The sequence below is a fragment of the Meleagris gallopavo genome, chromosome 1, assembly GCF_000146605.3.
Source record: "Meleagris gallopavo isolate NT-WF06-2002-E0010 breed Aviagen turkey brand Nicholas breeding stock chromosome 1, Turkey_5.1, whole genome shotgun sequence".
NCBI classification, from domain to species: domain Eukaryota; kingdom Metazoa; phylum Chordata; class Aves; order Galliformes; family Phasianidae; genus Meleagris; species Meleagris gallopavo.
The window spans coordinates 134,014,924-134,034,270 of NC_015011.2; the positions used below are offsets into that span (position 1 = coordinate 134,014,924).

At 35.4% G+C, this 19,347-nt stretch overlaps 1 protein-coding gene across 1 annotated transcript in view; it reads right to left on the reverse strand.

Moving 5' to 3' along the window:
• ATP11A (ATPase phospholipid transporting 11A) overlaps nt 1–19,347 on the reverse strand; it is a 118,312-nt gene that overhangs the window by 7,309 nt on the left and 91,656 nt on the right. Inside the window, 10 exon segments of the mRNA XM_019610020.2 lie at nt 4,968–5,133; nt 5,877–5,980; nt 6,335–6,400; nt 11,213–11,348; nt 13,054–13,181; nt 13,975–14,034; nt 14,986–15,131; nt 15,362–15,464; nt 16,147–16,321; nt 18,675–18,926. Of these exon segments, the coding sequence (XP_019465565.1) occupies nt 4,968–5,133; nt 5,877–5,980; nt 6,335–6,400; nt 11,213–11,348; nt 13,054–13,181; nt 13,975–14,034; nt 14,986–15,131; nt 15,362–15,464; nt 16,147–16,321; nt 18,675–18,926 (1,336 nt within the window).

Genomic DNA, 19,347 nt, shown 5'->3' on the forward strand with positions numbered 1-19,347 from the left:
CAGACACATTGTTCTCCTCACATGACTAAGTGTCTGAGACAAAAAGAGCTTACCTGTGACATAGAACATCTTTTGCAACAACTAGGCTCTCCAAACAAAACATAATTATTTTGTATCAGTATTGATGAAATACAGGAAAAACTCTGGAGGAAACAGTTGATTTGTAAATAGTACAGTTCACCAATAGAAATCCATCCAAACTGGCAACACGTACAGTACTGTTACCTAGCTTTGATCTAATTATGGCTCGAAGCTGAAAGAGTTCCTTCAAGAAGTGGCCCATCGCTGTTCACCAGTGCATTTAGGGCTGTTTTATGTCTCATACTCTTCTGCAAGGATGAGGAAAAACAGTGAGACTTGCTGAACACAGGAGGGAAATATGAATGAATTGTACCATTTGGTACAAGTGTAACTATTGTAGCAGGGCCCCATAAAGTGACAGATTTTCTGATAGGTTTAAAATGGAAAGTTTATCCAGAGTATAACAAAGTTTCTATTTCTTGATCCTGAAGTCCAATTGTTTGAGCCATACAATTCAATTTCAAACCGTTAAAATACTTAATTACTCTCATTTAAAGTATTTAAAACGTTTAAACCCAGTACCATGGGCTCCCTGCTGACAATAACATATACTCAATAGAAGATCTCCCCTTGATATGATGCCATGTGTCTGCACATGGAGCAGTGCCCTGTAGGGCATCAGCAGCCCCGCTGGCCCAGTATTTCTTCCCTAGGGAATCTCTCCCAGCCAGTCTAGGCACTCCAAATTAAGGAGTGGATGTTCTGCTTCTTCCAAGAGCTACTGGAGCACTGCAGGGAGCGCTACACAGAAGGTGATGGTCAGCGTTGACAAAGGCTTACAACCTAGTCATTACCACCTGCTGAAAGGAGGCAAGGCAGTTATCTTGTATGGGATTCAAATATTTCAACAGCAGGATCATTTCTTTGTTTTCTGTAGAAGAGCCCAACACGTAACAAAGGCAACAGCTGGCCTCTTTAAGAGGACCATGCTGTTTTGTGTGCAACAGCAGCCAAGCCCAGTGAGGAACAGAAAGATGGTGAGTCCACAGAAAGGCTTCCCCAGGCAAAAGCAGGGTGGTGGGAGCAGTAAAGGGCAGAGATTCCACGCTGAGCCTGATGGGCTGATCTGATGACTGAAGTGAAAGCAAAGTATAAAAATCATCAATCAGAAGCAAAAGGAAAAAGAAAAATATTTCTTAAAAAGGGATGAAAACGTAGAAGTTATTTACAGCTCACAACCAAAAAGCCTGGTATTTCAGCTAGAAATACTTGGGAGTACAGAAACATTGTCCATCAAAGTGACAGTTTAAAATGAAAATAATTCAAAGTGAAGTTATATTTTCCATAACAAAACTGCTTAGCTTCTCTTCTCAATGAGAGAATGAAGAAAAAAGAAATATCATCGATTAATGTAAGTAGGATATTAAAAAAGCCCTATTGCCTCTTCAAAGGTAAGGCTGAACGAAACATTACAGCAGCGTATTTTCCAGTTGAAGAACAAAATTCAGCTTGTTTCATTGAGCCAAATACTCACTGCAACTAAGTGTGACAGACATGAGCAAGTTGTGATTTAAATTACCAAAGACAACCGATTCCTCCAAAGCTTTTGCAGAGTTAATGTTTGAGCACAAGAAAGTCAACAGGTTGTGTATATGCACATATATACACACATACATATATGGACATATATGTATGCATATATACATGTATACATACATGAATGTATACCTGCATATATAAATGAAAAGATCTTTCCAAGAACCCAGAACTAGATTGGGAGTGTTTAAAAAACCTTGAATGGTGACGATGGTAAGCAATGACCTACCACACTCTGGAGTGACACCCAAGTAATAGAATAGGTAAGAAAGACAAGAATTGCTTCAAAGGCTGCGTGCCATCTGATTGTCTGAGCAGAACTAAGTTAGTAACCTGCAAGGCGACTGCTAGCCCTGTGTTAGTCTTGCCAACTGTTCCAGAAGCCCTTTATCGAAAAGTTTGTAGAGTTTATAGGAATACAGTAAGTTTAAAAATAGTATTAGTTTCAAACTCACTTCAAACCAATCCAAAAGATCTTAAAAGCCAGTTTTAGTCAAAATTCGCAATAGTGAAAACAACTTTGTATATCTTCCCTGTGACTTCTACAACTACAGTCATTTTTATTGACTATAAGTTTTGAAGGAAGAAGGAAGATGTATTTTTCACCTTAATCTGTTAAAAATTAAGGACATAAAATCTGTAATGGAAACCAAACCAAGAGCTTCGTAGTATTAAGTTAAAAGGAGCTTTCTTGAAGACTGCAGTGAAGCCACGATTTATCCGCTTTTCTTCTACTTTTGTATTAAATTATATCTCATAGACTTCAGAATCTTGAGCTATTTTCTTTTTAGAAAGAAGCACAGATTTGAAAATGTCTGCTAGAAATAACTTAGTGCAAAAAAGTTGCATTTTCAGCAGAGTGGATATTTTAATAAATTTGAAAGACTGCTAAAAGGGCTTCCAGTACCAGCTTTCCCATATCAGACTAGGATGTTAGCATATTTAGAATTATTACTCTACATGGCAATTATTCCTCTTGGTGATTTACAATGCAAGCAAGACATGCATTCGCTGATAGAAACACAAAAGATTAAAATGGGGTCTAAAAATCTTAGATTCTTGAGTCTGTATTTTGTAGAATTCAGTAACAAAGTGACAAAAATGATGGTGAGAGTGACAGATTATGACAATGACTCATAGAATCCTCACGATAAATAAACAGAAATGGGAAAAAATTACGAATATTTTGCAGAGTACAGTTGATGTGAATCAGAAATGGAGATAATGAGTACAGTAAATAACTTCTGATGACAAACTTTTTACTGTCCTTCGAATGAAATGGCCAAGCATGCAGAAAGGCAGAAAAAAAGTCACCTTTTGTTCCATTAGAAACTTAGACTGCTTGAAGTCTGAGAAAGCATAAAGATGGTGGACTGCTCAACAGAAAGGCACTGATGTTTAGTCTGATTTTCCCAGGAGATTGTAGGAGGTAACCGTGCACATCATTTATATTTAAAGCAAGGCAGCAGTTATTTAGACAAAGCAGATTGGAAAACAGGAGGAACAAAGAGAGGGAAGAAGAAACACAAGGGATATATCTGGTTAAAAGTCAAAAATTTTGTTCTAAATATTAAAAAAAGAATATTGTCAGTTTTAGCCCAAAGTTTGCCTTGAAATCAATTCATTTTCCAGTACTAGTATATGATGTTGATGAAATTCCTTTATTTAGGGCTGTGTATTTGCATTAACCCAGCCTCATTCTCTCTCTTTAGACTTCAATTAAGTATGCAGAACCTACACCAAAACCAACTTCTTCCACAAATAGCATATACGACAGAGAGATCTGTTAAAGATATTGAAACAGAAATGCTAAATGCTGATCTCCCTAGAAATACTTCTTTGCTTTCTGCTTTCTTTCCCGCCCTCCTGAGGTGAGGCATTTTTACACCAAGGTATATTCAAGGAATAGAAAACAATGGCAAGTGGGTTTACTTTTCAGGTGTAAGAAGAATTTTTTACCTTTGCCAAAAGGGGAATTTTACATTCCTTGGAAATTCCTTTATTCATTACCTCTAAACGTGAAGTCTCCAATAAACATTAAATGTCATCTGGTCCCTACACATATACTCACTAATAACTCATTAGTTTAATCTAATGATGGCAGCTGATGTGCTGAAAAGAGTGAGGGCAATAACATTCACTATGAGGTTCAAAACCTCTATTGTTCTTCACCTTCTAACATATGTAACATGTGAATGTTTATTGGGGTCAAAAATACAGCCAAAATCTTTGGTTAGGGTTGGTCTGATGCCCTCAGAATAACACCATGTTTACCCCAGAAGCTGGCTTCTCTATAAGTCTCAGCAGAGCAGGCCTGCATTTACACAACAATTTCTGCTTTTGGGCTTGGAAGAAAGGTGACAATAGATTTAAAAATACTTTTCTCATTGGCACAGCAAAGCACACGTATATAGAAATAATGAATCACATAGATAAAATGTAAGTTGATATATAAAAGAGGGAAAAATGTTTAATAAAGTAGGTTTCAATACACTTGTTTGTTTTGCAACAGGCCCTACTTCAGTATTAAATAGTTTGTAGATATTCTACAGATAATGTAACATGAATGTCGGCATGAATTCATGACATATTCCCTATCAACATACTATATATTCATCATGTTTATTGTAAGTGTATGAATTACAGGTTTATTCAACAACAAACACATACATAGTTGTGGAGTTTGTTGATACAGAACTGTAACTGCTTGTGCAAACCCTACTTTAAAGGGAGCTTCAACATTATGGCATGCTCCCTTCCTACAGATTCTGAACATAGTTTATTTTAGCTGCTTTTCCATTTTAGATAACTACACTCAGCTTGCATAGTAAATGCTAAAACGCCTGTATTAGAGTTTCCTTAATGAACTAAAATTCAACTACAGATATATTTCCTTGCTTTAAAATATAATTACCTCAACTGAGGGGTATGGGCAGTACCTGTGAATATAATTCCATGATAGCAGCAATAACTGCTGTACAGGCTGATATAAGTGTCTCTTGCCTATGCTAACTGAGATCCCAAGCTCCTTACTCTTCTTATTTCCTCAAATCGAGAATCATGTTGAACCATATAGCTATCTCCCACCATCCTTATCAACTGATTTCCCACTGGCTGCTGATATTGGAACATATGAATCAACCACAGCATTCAAGTATTTACCACCCTATAAAATGGTATGCAGCTTCTTTCAGCATGCTGGCTGGTGAAAGAAGTGATTGGTATACAAAACCAATGATATACACAAAGATGGGGAAGCTCTATTCAAATCTTATCTCTAAACTTGAGAGAGATCTAATTATTAGAAACTTGTGACATCAAAAACTAATTACACAGAAAAATATTTTTACCTGGATTCTTTCTGTTGCTGTAGGCCACAACTGTCTGCATAAGACCTTCTTGAGAACATCTGGAAGAAGGCTGACAGTTATGAGAAGAATTATACCCAGCCATGCAGGACCACTAGACAGCATTTGCATGAACACATAATACATCCTCTGATAATTGAGAAAAGGCCTGGCAAGAAAAAAAGGTTAGATAGATATTACACTTCAATACACATCAAACAGAAAAGACTGGCACTGTTAAACATAAAAGTTACAAAAGTGATAAAATACTGAATGTTTAACTTCCCAGTTTGTTGGGATTTATCCATGCCAGTATTCCCAAAAGGACATCTAAACATTCACTGACTACAGAGTTGCTTTCCTATTGCCTGTCAGGGTGTAGGAAGTATCAGGCTGTCCTCTCTCCCAAGCTGCCCCTCCCTTGCAAAGATAAAAAAAAAAGTCTGATCTCATATACAGGACTCCTGATGGTCCGCACAACTTCAGTGTTAGTTCCACTCCCTGGCTCCAGCATAGACTGCTACAGCTACCTCCCTCAAGACAAGCTGCTATGCAGGTGGCTGACCCCCAGGCAACACAGACTTGACCTACTCTGTGAAATTTTACCTCAGATAGACAACCTCAGCTACACGAACAAACCCTTGAACTATTTTGACGGAGACAGTTTTACTGGCAGTCTCAGGTCTGATATTCTTCTCCTCATACTATAATATTTTTAAAAGCTTTACAGTGAAAGAAGAGCTGAGCATTCTGTAATTATGATTACTGATGCATTTAAAATGTGACTGCAGTTGGGAGTTCTGCAATATATAAAAGCTAAATTGAGTTCTTTGTGGGGGAAAACATGAAATGTATGACACGCTTATGTTTCTGAAATAACATTTGCAGTGCAATTTATATTAGGATTCATACCAAATAATTCCTCCCCAGAGCAGAGAAAAGACAATATAGAACAGCAGTGATCCCCAGATCATGAAGTGATTTATCCACGTCCAATAGTGTGTATCTAGTGCAAGCTGAAAAGAACAATACATTATATTGTGTTACTACTATTTAGAAGCAACAGAATATTCCATAAAAGTCAAACTAAAATGACACCTTTTGAAAAAAAGGTAAGAATTCTACACAGAATTAGCTGGAAAAAGTTGTTGTTTTTTTTTTGTTTGTTTTGTTTTGTTTTGTTTTTTCCCAAATTTTGGGTGCAGTTAAGAAGCCGTAGATTGCAAAAAACTAATTAATTATTAATTAATTAACTATTTAAACTAATACCCTACAATGTATGATTGTACAGAGAAAGTGATATTAGCAAGCAGCAATGAGAAAACAAGCTCTAAGAAAGTTTCAGTGGATAAAATTACAGCATATCTTACCTTCAGTGTAACCGTAAATACAAGCACAGTGAACACCAGTGTTCCAAAGGTCCAGTTTCCAAACATCTAAAAAGAAATGGCCCGAGGCAATTATAATAGGTAGTATCTTCCATTGCTTCATGAACTGTCCAGAATAAATGTCTTAAAGCTATGTCTTACTATTACAAAGATACCAAGAATTGACAATTAAGCATCACTGAATTCTTAGGTGATCTATCCACTCAAAATTTTTCTATTTTCTTGCCCTCATATATACATACTTCACACTGTATGGGATTTGCCCAAATGTGCTGAAAGAGCTGGCCCATGTGATTGCAAGGCTACTGTTCATCATCCACGAAAAATCCCTGTGACAGGGGGAGGCAAATGAATACTGGATAAGGGCCCCAAAGCCCATCTTTAACAAGAGGGCAAGAAGAGAATCTGGGACATTACATGCTAGCCAGGATCACCTTGATCCCTGTAAAGATAATGTATTGTTAGATTCCATCCTATGTATGTAAAGTACAAAAATAAAAACAAAATAATAAATAAAAAAAAAAAAATCGTGAATATTCAGCATGATTTACCATGAACAAATCACACCTGATCAACCTGACTGTGAAAAAATGACTGGGCAGACAGTTAGTTGGAGAGCAGTAAGAGTGAAAGTTTGTGAAGCTGTACGAACAGAAAACTGGCTGGACAACCAGACTCAAAAGAGATGTCAGTAGCAGTATGAAGTAACTGGAGGCTAGTTATTGGTGAAGTTCTTCAGGAGTTGTCACAGAGACCAAAACTGTTTAACTTCATGAACAGTCTGAGCAATGGAGCAGAACATACCCTCAACAAATTTGTAAATGATATCCAATTGAAAAGCAACTGATACATCTGAAAGCGGGGATTCTATTCAGATGAACCTCAACTGTTTGATGAAATGGGCTGACCAATCTCAAAAAGTTCAGCAAATGCAGGATTCTGCACCAGGAACAGAAGAATTCTATGCACCAATGTACACTGAGGCCAACTGCCTAGAAAGCAACTTTACTGGAAAGGACTTAAGAGACTTAGTTGGGGTGAGTAAGTTGAACCTGAGTTGAGTGTGCTGTTGCAGAGGTAAAGGTCAACCTCATAAAATATTAACAAGGATGCTATTAGCAGGTAAAGGGAAGTGATTCTTCCTGTCTACTCAGGACATAACTGTCCTGTCTTAAGTAACAAGAAAAGTCCTGCTTAGTTATTAGGAGAAATGTTTTCAGCATGAAGGCAGAAAAACATGAGAACAGCCTGCCCAGGAAGATTATGACATCTCCATCCTGAGGGATATTCAAAACTTGAAAAAGAATGGACAAGACCTTTAGCAACTTGATTCTATTTAGCACCTCATAAAGTAGGGAGCCAAACTGGATCACCTCTGGGTCCCTTCCCACCTACATTATTATATATGAGCTCACTCTACAACAGATGACAGGAGATCCATATGGCAAACAATCATACAAATGTCCTGCCTTGGGAAAAACTCTGAATGGACATCACAGCCAGCCATACGACAGAAATCTGTAGGAAACTTGGCTGAGAAGATCTGATCCAGTGAGAACAAAAAATTGTTTAAAAAATAAACACACAACGACCTAAACATTCATTATCCTGAACAACCATTTAATTACTTCAAAATTACTGAATGTGTAACCAAGTGTACAGAGCAGAAAACTTTCAGTATTTTGAACTGAGTTTTACTAAGATATCTAACACAATGTTTTAGTAGGGTCATGTCCATGCTACATAATTATGTGAGCCCTAAAATTGTATGTGTAGCTAATACCAGGCAGGAATCTGTTTCAGGAAACTGAAATTATGCCAACATTTACTGGTTTTCTCTTGCAGTTAAACTTTACAGTACTCTCATGCTGTATCTGGCATCTCTTGGAGTGCACAGCGTCAGTCTAAGTTTCTGCACACTGAACAGATGTGTCCATATTTCCAGTAAAAGCTGGTAGATGAGGAAAATAACAGGAAAGCCTTCCTCATCTCTGCTCATCAGTCCACAAGGGAAGCACTGGGCTACAACCTAACACCTCATCTATCCACATTTTTGGCTAAGGAAATGAGGCCATAGCACAGAGATAGCAGATACCTACAATCTGCTAATTCGGCACAAAGGAAAAGTAAGCAGAGCAATATGGGAAAGAATGAGCCCCCAAAATGACAGAATTTTCAGCACTGAATATATCTCAAGATACTATTTGTGACTTCAGGTTGTCAGTCATTCTTTTGTAAGTCTGTTTGTTAACGTGCAGTTTATTAACAAATACTGTGTGTGCTCTGCTCCCAGCCTATCCAAGATCCCCCCTCCTTCTGCAATTGCATGTTGTATCTTCCACATTCCACTTCATCACTCATTTCCCTTCCTGTTTTTTTTTTTCCATTCTGTTAATCCCTTTAACATAGTTTCTCCTACCTATCTCTGAACCCAAGTTAACAATTATATTTAAACCCATCTACATCAAACGACAAGACGAAAAAAAAATCACACAGCAAATATTTTTATACAAATAAAACTAAGATGACATTCATAATTTGCAATCACTGCTACAGTTGCTACAATTGCCTTCTTTTCTTCTTTCTTTCCCTGTGTAGTTGGCCTCTGACTATACGGTTTTGCAACACTGGCAATGCCATATCCAAATTGGAAGTTCATACGAAAAGTATCGTCACAAACTAATAAAGAGATAAATCTTTGGCATCTTAGTTTTGTTTACCGGGAAACAACCGAGGTACACATTTATGGAGTCCATTTCAGTGATTGAAAGTATACTTTTCAGTATTCTAGCAGCATTACTGTACAGAATGCAAACAATTTCAAACACACTTTTATTGAGAAACATTCTAAGGGAATGATGTTTGGAAGTAAACTCAGGAGTATTTAAATTTAGTGTGATACTGGGGGCAATTGAAGTAAAAGACATGAGCTTTTTACTAGCTTTGCAAAAATGCTGTAATTCATTTTTGGAGGGAAAGAAGACTTAATTTCTTTTTTTGTTTCAGAAACCATTTTAACACTTTGGAATCTAACTTGAATCATCTGGTATCACTTACGATATTAATGTTTTCTGCTCTTTTTATTCTCTTTCATACTTACTTCCTTTGCCAGTTTCATAATAAGACATTATTGCAGTAAACATTTCAAATCTTCCAGTGTTGTACTGACATCTTCCAGACGTGAGCACAATTTAAATACTTGGAAATAACCATCAACTAGCATTCATATATGTATGAACTCACATTGCACCTCTGACTCTTACTGAACACTACAATTCTGGAGCCTTTAAATGTAAAACTACAGCTGAAAATCTGTACATTTTATGCATACAAACAAGCATGCTGAATGGTATCAAATTGTCTAATCCACTCTGACACTCAGGAGTCAGAAACTCTCATCAAGCAAATCATTGGCAAATCATTTTACCATCAAATGAACGTGGGTATCTAATTCTAGACACACACACTGAAAATTTGCAATTAAGTGTTGATGCTTCTTCACTGAGAAGAACTTGATTTAGTACACACAACAGAAATAGATTAAAATTAAAATTAAAATTAAAAACTCTACCAGAACATTTGGAATAAAAATCACATACAAAATTTTGTAAACGTGAGAAGTCTAATTTTCAGGACTATAAATGTGAGCTGATACAGTTTTGAACAACCAAGTGAACATAATGGGATCAAAAAAAGAAGTGCTGCAGGGTACAGCTATGCCTAATGGAAAGCCATCCAGTCCTTACAAGAGCTGCCTTCCTTAGCAGATGTTCTCCCACTCACTGACAAATGCCACAAAGATGATATTTTATGGAATTTAAATATTGCTTTCCAAGCAAATGTGTATGTCATACATAGGCAACAAAATTGTGCTGCTTATCTTCTCTCTCACATTGAGGGTCTTTTCTAAAACTGTTCAAACATTCTATAGCATAAACTGTAATAAATTTTCTATAGCAGAGAGTCAGCAACAAAATATAGGCTACAGAAAAATATAGAACAAAATAACAAAATGCAAGGAAGCAAAAAGCCTGCTTATTTTTGAAAGTTCTTGGCTCTCCACTATGGCTTGTATACTTAAATACACCTTGTACTGTACAGAATTATTATGTATTTTAAATACTTGTAAGGTAGTGATAAAAAGAGCATTTCTATTTAAGTAATACTGTAAAAGTTATAAGAAATAGTTAACTGCTCTTTAATTAACAGTTTAATTAAAGAACAGTGAAAGAAATGGATATCATGACAAATCCACAATAGTCTTACCATGTGAGTGTTGGTTGTCATTAGCTGAGGATAGGAAGAGAAGCAAGTAGCAAAAAGAAAAAAAAAAGCACACAAATAAAATAGACCAACATATCAATGGGTAAAATAAATAAAATGCAAAAAGGTTCCTAGAACTTGAATTCATGTGACAGCAAAGCATATACAGAGAGATTATTTTAAATTGCCATTACGTAAAAATCAATTAAAATATTTAAAAGCTTGGTATACCTAAGTTCTTTTCTGATCATTCATAACTGCTCTACCAAGAGTCTTTTGATACATCAATCAGATATTCATCAGATGCGTGTTAAGCATAGAACAAAAAGGCTACTTTGTAAATTCTGAAGAAATTCTTCAACTTTGTAATACATATTTTTCCTAAGCTGCATCGAGTCCTGTGCCTCCATTTACTGATATACAGAATGCCCATTAAATAATACAGATTTGGCTAAACAGGTAACCGATCATCATTCATAAAACAGCTATCAACTGTGTGGGAAATCTTAAAGAGAACAATTAAGACTGTACATGATGACAGAACACACTTGATGTTAAAAAATTACCTGTTACTGACTGACCAAATCCAACACTAACCTGTCCATTGCTGGTCACAATTGTGTTGTCAAACAAGAAATAGGCACCAAAGAAAAATACCACAGCATCAAACACTCCTAGGAATGTCCAATAAATAAATGCACGCCAGCGCAACAAAGCATTCTTGGCAACATCTCTGTGTAAAACAAGATATATGCATTTACATTAGAATGTTATTAAAAGCTCACACAAATGGTAGCAAAACTATTTTTCCTTCAAAAAACTGTAAGAGATCTCATGAAAACCATCACCTCTCTATATGACAACTGTCTATCACTCCATACCCAAATCCTTCCTGAATATTTCCTCTTTATTTGTTTAATTCATTTTTTACTGAACCCTTTAAACTGCTGCCTGTAGTTTGCTTATTCCATCTGCATGGTAAACCCTCCTGGGCTGCACCCATTCACTTTTCCTTTTTTTTTTTTGCTGAGACTTTGCTTTGTTTCCCATTGGGTACTTCTACACAGAATGCTGCAACAAAGCAATATACTAATTTTATGTGGAATGTGCAAAATAATGATTTTGTAGTTAGGGTGAGCCTTCAGGTCAAACTGCATTTCTTAGATGTTTTCTCATGAAGATTACATGAATTGGGCAAAACTGTTCACTGCTGTTTATTTTGTTATTGTAGAAAAACTTAAATAGTTCAAATTAGTTCTTGCATACAGAAAGACTATATGTCAACTTGCCATTTACCATAAGACACACCAGAGCATAGTTCTGATATATAAACAAATCGGTTACATGAAAACCCAGAATTACAGGCATCTCACATAGTAGCTAGCAATACTATTAACCAACCCATTCACTACAGATGTTTAAAAACCACACCTGATAACTAGATTAAATCATTTGTCACTGCACGCTAACCCAGTAGATTAGAAATATATGGTCCAAAACCATATATGGCTAACTGTAGCCCTATCTGGCCCAAACAACTGTGCTATGCCCAAAACAGCTTAGCATAGACTCCGTTAGATATCAAAAAACAATGTTTTTGACCAAAAAACCTGTTAATTTTTTTTAAAAAAAAGATCTTCTAATGACCATTTCTAAACTGAGAACATTTAAAATATAAAAGAGAAAAGAAAAATGGGGGGTTTTGGTTTCATCAGTAGTATCGTGTATTCCTCTTCTATTTCATGGCTAAACACTATCTACACACTGATCACTTTTTGGCCATGTATTACCTCCCTCCAGAAATGCTTGCACTTCAATTACCTATTGCTACCACTCTCTAAAATGTACTGGTTTTACAGCCACAAGAATCAAAAACTGGCAGTGTTTCTGGAACACTTAGATAATTACATGCAGTTTATTGGCAGGGAGTACATTTCAAGTGGCTAAGAATCTAAAACAGTCACAGTTTTAATGCCCAGAAGGGAGTAAACAATATGCAGAGGACTGTCTTGGACACAACACAGAATATAACCTATGATATAACACACTAGCGCTCAGTCTTCTTTTCTTTCAGAATAATATAAAGATGTATATGCTATGACTCCTCTTTATTATAAAAAAATCTATTCCTTATGGTTGGAGGAAATAAATAGAACCAAAATAAATCATAATTTGATTTGGAAAACAATAATTTCTATTACGCTCTCACTAACGTAGCAAACGAATGGAGCGACTTGTAGTATGTAAATATTCATGTTAAAATACATGTGTGTTGCAACACTTTACATGCCATGCATGTGGTTTTCAACACTTACATAGCAGTGTGTGTGATGTTCTATTGGGCCCCATGGTACAGAAATCCTGAAGATTTTGGTTATAACATGGAAAGACTCCACAACTGAACAGTCAAACTTCAAGGACTAATGTATTAAGTTTACCTGTACAGGGAAGGCTCTCTCTTGAGTGTGTCTGCACTGACATGTTGTTCCATTAGACTGTACAAGAGGATAGGAAGGGAAGTGAAGCTGATATTGTACAGTGTTAGATACGCAGTATCATACAAAGGCTGTAGATGGAAAAGAACACAATGAGTTTTAATTTTAAAACAAACCACAGCACTGCACTTAATTTAAAATGCATGAGTTAACTTCTTCAGAAAACATAAGTAAATCCCTTAACAAAGGAGGCAAATACCCCATAACAGCTGCTTACTGATTTAAGACCTAACTGTGCCTTTGAACTCCATTCATCTGGAGGAGAAAAGATCAACTAGAAGAGGGGGGAAGTATTCCAGAGATTCTTCAGCTGCAGGTGACTGAAATGAGCTGCACAAAGAAACAGCCCAATATTACCATTGTTTCTTCACCTCTCTGAACTATTTTTCCATGTTTGGATCACCACTGTAATTAGAACTTAAACTTATTACATTAACCCCTTATAAGGGCTCTTGAATTATGCAAAACCTACTAGGTGGTCTTTTATGCTTAAAAATTGCTGTCATGCACCCCCTTTTTGATTCAGAATTGTACTGTGTACTTAAGAACAGGAAATCTTACAACCTAATTTTCAACAACAAATGCTTTAAATGACAAACACTTGCAATGTCTTTGTTTTCTTGTATTTTTTTTTACTTTGAAAATACACTGTTTTTATGATTATTAATCACATTAATTTCTGTAATTTCAACTGCCACTAAAAATCATACGAAGCAGAAGTAATACTCCTCTTTCTACAGTGTGCAAACTAACCTAGAAATTTTATCACCTGTACAGGCACAGTTCAGGCACAGTTTCAAAGGCTCTCTTTGTTTAAAAAATGACAAAGAGAAAATTCGGCAGTGAGGAAAAAAAATAGCTGACCTGTTGTGAAAACCCACAGAAGAACTGATATAAAAACTGAGGAAAAATGAAGCAGACATTCTGAAACATAAAATGACATGGTTAGAAGTGAAATACAAGCACTAATACATATGCTGTTCAGTGTAAAAGCTATTCATATTACAGTTTTATGACATTGGTTATAAATGCATTAAATACTGCAGGCACAATAGAAAGAACTGCATACGTTATATATCAACGCCATCTCACCAGTAAGTGAAAAAGACTTAAAATATTTTGACAGAAAATTTATAGGATTACAGTTTCAAAATTTAAGGGCAATGAATTTGTTATCCAGGAGCACAGCTCAGTTTAGAGAAGGGAAAAAACAAGATGCAATTCACAGGTGGACACAAATTGTGATAAGGAAAGATATTTATCTTCTGCTTAGCAGTTTCCAGCAAGATAGTTTTTAAGATGTTTCTACTTGTGACCCTAAGCTTCATCTTCCCCTAGCTATACATATGGTCAAGCAATAAGACCTTGAATAATCCTCTGGTAGTTACTTTCTCTAATGTTCCACTGCTTGCTGAAAGAACTTAGACTGGATTTCAACATTCAGACCTAATAAAACTGTCTAAAAAAGAGAATGCAAATTATAAATTTCCTCCACTCACACTACTTCAATGAATTTAGAAACTAATATAAATTTAGTTCTACAAAGTTCTCAGGTACTACTTGCAACTTGATTTAAAAGGGCACTGTAGAGAAAATCCAGAAGTTAATGAAAACATAGAAGAGTCTGTGTTGGAATTTGTAAGAGTGAAAGGTAAATTTCACATTGAATCATACTGTAGATTACAGAATACACTTATACAAGATATTCCCTTTATGACCTGGTTAACAACAATAATCCTATTTCAAATTTGCAGTTGGCAGTCGGAAAATCTCTTTGTGGAATTATTGCTTTTTTTGTACCAACTATATGTACATAGTTAGATATTGCCAATGGAATTTTTGAAGTTGAGATAAATATAATAAGCATTTTCCTACCTTATAAAAGAAGTATTGCACAAGTTCAGATATCCTAACATAATAGAAATGCCCGTGAACAAGCAACATTTTTTTCAAATGTTTAAACTTAGGTATTGCATAGTCACTGTTTCTTGCTGCTTGACGACCTTCTTTGCCAATGATCCCTTAAAAAAAAAAAAAAAAAAGAAAGAGATGGAGCTGTTTAATAATGGAAGAGCTATTTGAAAGACGCAATTATTTGAAAAACTGAAAAATAATGCTACAACATTGGTATCCTATGAGATCACTACTGTACTTCACAAAATTCCCCCCAAAATTGCCTATAAAAACCAGAATCTGATTGAGATCACCTATTTTTAAGCAGTAAAGGTTTTTTTTTCTGAAAAGCACTTACCTATACCAACATGTGCTTCTAGAATCATACTGACATCATTGGCTCCATCACCAATTGCTAATGTGATAGGGTGCTCCTTTGATAGCTTAATCAATTTTACAATCTGGAAAAAAATTAGTGGTAAAAACTCTTGTCTACAATGGGTTGGTAACTTTGCATGTGTGTACAATTAAATAAAAATGACCAACACAGCTATGTAAGAAACTCTCTGAAAGGACACTAAGCGCTATTATCCAATCCAACAAACAGGCATTAAGATCACAGGAGGGTCTATGTATTAAAAATTTTTTCTACAAACATGAAAAAAAATTATTTGATAAAAATTAGTATACAATAGTCTGCAAGTATTTAATTATATAACATGTTATTCTATCTGAATTCTTCCTTTGTGGCCTCCCACTTATATTAAATTAAAAAATTACTATCACCCCACAATAACACATAACCCAGGTTCTTATAGCATCAACAGTTAGTAGACAATTCAAGGCTTGTTACATTAGGAGAAAGGAATTAGTTCCTTCATTAAATATGTCATGTACCAACAATAAAATTTGCACAGTATGTACATAAATCAAATGCAGGCATGCAGTTGGGTGCCATTTTAGCATACCATTATCTAAATTGCTTGCCAGTAGAAATTTCCCCTGCTCATTTTTTTTTTTACTGCTTTTTCCATTTTAGTAGATACTAATGTAAATGTTAACATTTCAAGTCATTATAAACAGTATAAAGTTTTAACTTTCAATATTTACATACGTATGTTACACCAGAAAAGAAATACGAACCTGTGCTTTTTGCAAAGGTGCCATTCGACAGCATAACACTGCACTGCAGTTCCTGCAAATTTCAAGAAAGAGCTCTCTGTAGTTACCAGAGCTCCCATCTTGTCTTGGTTTCATTATTAATGACAAAGCTGCTCCATCAATAATTAAACCATAATCTTGCATATCAGTAGAAAGTCTGTTCAGGGATAAAATATAAACTAAGAGTCACTGTAAAATTCTCAGACGTATTTTAATTTCGGCAATAGTTATTTTGTGAAAATTAACTAATGAAAAAATAATGAGTAGAGAATAGTCCATAATTAATACATTTTGAAATAAAAATCCTTGTACAGCACTGCTATTCATGACATTTTAGAATTCGAGCTTATGTTGAAAACATTCAGTGCTTCACCCATTTGATTACAGCAATCTGAAATCTCAGTGACTTCAACAGTGAATATGAATTGGTCTGAAAGGGCTTTAAAAACTGCTGTAAGGTAAACTGAATTGCAGAAAGAACATCAGTATTCCACAAGACAGGGAAGAAAGTAAAAAAGAAAGGCTTCAGGTGCTCCAAAAATCTGATCTGATGAGGAAAATAGCATTGTTTTTCAAAGGTCTACATTTAAAGATTTTTAAACCACATTTAAGCCACGCTTTGAAGGCAACATTGAAGAGCTGACCTGAAGAGTTAAGGCCACTGTTTTCATTTACTTTGCATTTACTACAGTGACTAAGTCTGATACAAGCAGACCTGGGTAAACTTTAAGATAGCTAATTGCTAGAAGTGTAGCCATGGTTGCATGTAGCACAGTTTAGCACAGAAACATATGCTGAACAATAGGGGGAGATGCTGTACACTGAGTGCTGCACACCGAGTGCTGCACTAGGGACTTCTGCAGCATCCTAATTATTTCAGAGCTCCCTATCACTTGCCAAAATTACATAGTAGCCTCAGGCTCAAGCCCACCAGTGAACGCTGTATAAACATACACTCCCTTTTATTTGTGCTCTAGTTTCAGTGCTGCAAGGTAATACTACTCCGTGTAGGTTTTCAACAAATGATTTCGCTATGACCAATGAAAAATACTGCATCTATTAATAGCCTTTAACATATTTTAAGCAACTCTATCTTCCCTACTAAAACATAAGCTATTTTTGACAAATAATGTAAAGTACTGCAAACTATATTTTAAAATAGGTTACAGATATTTTCCAGCACTTTCTTACCACTGGAACAAATAGGGCAACACCATTAGTATAACACAACATCTAATAAAAATATATTACTTTGAAGTCTAGACAATGTACTGATTGTCAAAAAAAATACAGTGAAAGATGTTCAACTTGAATTTGAAAACCAAGGTAAAATTTTGCTATGAATATCTTTGCACATTCTCCACCTCTGGAGCCAAACATAGGAGATTCTGAGGAGTTTTTATGGCAAATTGGTATTCCAGAAGAAGTTCAACATGTTTAAAAGTAAGTTGTAAAACTTGCAGAATGTAAGCTGAAAGTGGAATGGATGATATAGAGATAATCAGTAAGTTATTTTTAAATGTGAGATGTAGGAAACACATTTAACTGAACACACAAATATTCTGGCCCTGAGTTTCAAGCCATAAAGCTAAGAGTTTAAGCACCTCTCTGTTAAAGTATCACAAACACACTACTAGCTTGTTGCTCCTTTGCTACCAATTTATTATTATTCAAATGCATATAAAATGAACTTGCTAACTGGTTCCATATTGAACACAAAGCAAATACATACTATTTCATCTCAAAGGTAAATAACTTTTCATGATGGTATGGATGCTTTTGATTCTAATTTCTATGTATTTACACGAAATGAAAAGAGGTCTCATAAAAGACTATTTAATGTGTATCCACTAGTAAGCTTCAAGCAGTCTAACTTATTTCATATTATACCCATGTTTTTGCTTTTTAATGCCATTTTCTATCTTCTTTCATGCTATGTTTCAAGAAAATCATTTCTATGCGCAATTCCTCTCCTTCCTTTGCCATTCAAAAAACAGAGAACTTGATGTTTTCTGTACCATTTACCTTTCTACTTAGGGCACTTTAGGTCTTTTTATGCACAAAGAAGACTCGGTACTGTGCTGTTGCCTGTCACCTGTCTGTAAATACAGCAGAATCTTTCCCCAAAATTGTGCAGTAGAGTCAACATAGCATAGCTCTCTGGGGACTCAGTTTTATCAAGAAAGTCGTATCATACAGTATCTCTGATTATAGAAATAAATCATGCTTGCTTCCTTTTTAAAAGTTAGAAACAGTATGTTACTACCAGTTTTACCAATAATCAGTATTTTTGCAGTATTTTAAACAGTTAAGCAGCACCAGCAATGAGATAGAGAGCCAACCATGACCGTAAAAAAATTAAATCTATATAAAGTTAATTGCTGCACAATAATTCACACTAACAGAAACTGAAACAGTATATTGGTAGTCTTAAGTTATTGGATCAATTTCATTATTTATGAAATGCACAGAAATGTATTCTTGGTTTGAAAATTCAACTTTTGTCTTACCCTGACAAGCTATCTCTGGTTAAGCTGCCACTGTGTCTTAGGACAGTTTTGCTTAGGTCAAAAAGCACATCATGTAAACTCTGCTCCTCAATTTTCTTTGTGGTTAGCTCAAGTATTTGTGTATTTCTCCGGAACAGTTTGCAAGCATAGCAAGTAGCTGCAGCAGTCTCCATTTTGTCTCCTGTTAGAACCCAAACTTTAATTCCAGCTTTCTGGAGTGCTTCAATTGTGTCCGCAGCTTTTTCTTGTAGCCTGTGGAAGTCAATGGACAATAGATATTCAAGGATTACTCAGAAACAGGAAATGGAAAGCTTTTCATTAAAAATAATAAAAGTATTCAATATAAGATATCAGATCCAAGAATTTTCCACAAGGCGTGAATCTAAAATACTTAGGGAGCAGAACATTATCAGTGATTTATTTTGACATTTTCTAAATGTTCCAAGTTTCATCTTTTGTCTATATAGCCAAAAGGACATGATGCTTCATTCCCCAGACAAATACTTCACTTAAAACACTTCTAATGCTTTCAGCTAGTGACATCAAATAATGAAGTATACTGAATTATTAAAGTCACCTCCCATTTTTAATAGACATTTTTTTAAATTTAAGACATAATGAAGATTCTTCCTTTATTTCCTTAGTTCTCAAGTCACAGTTATTTCTTCCAGAG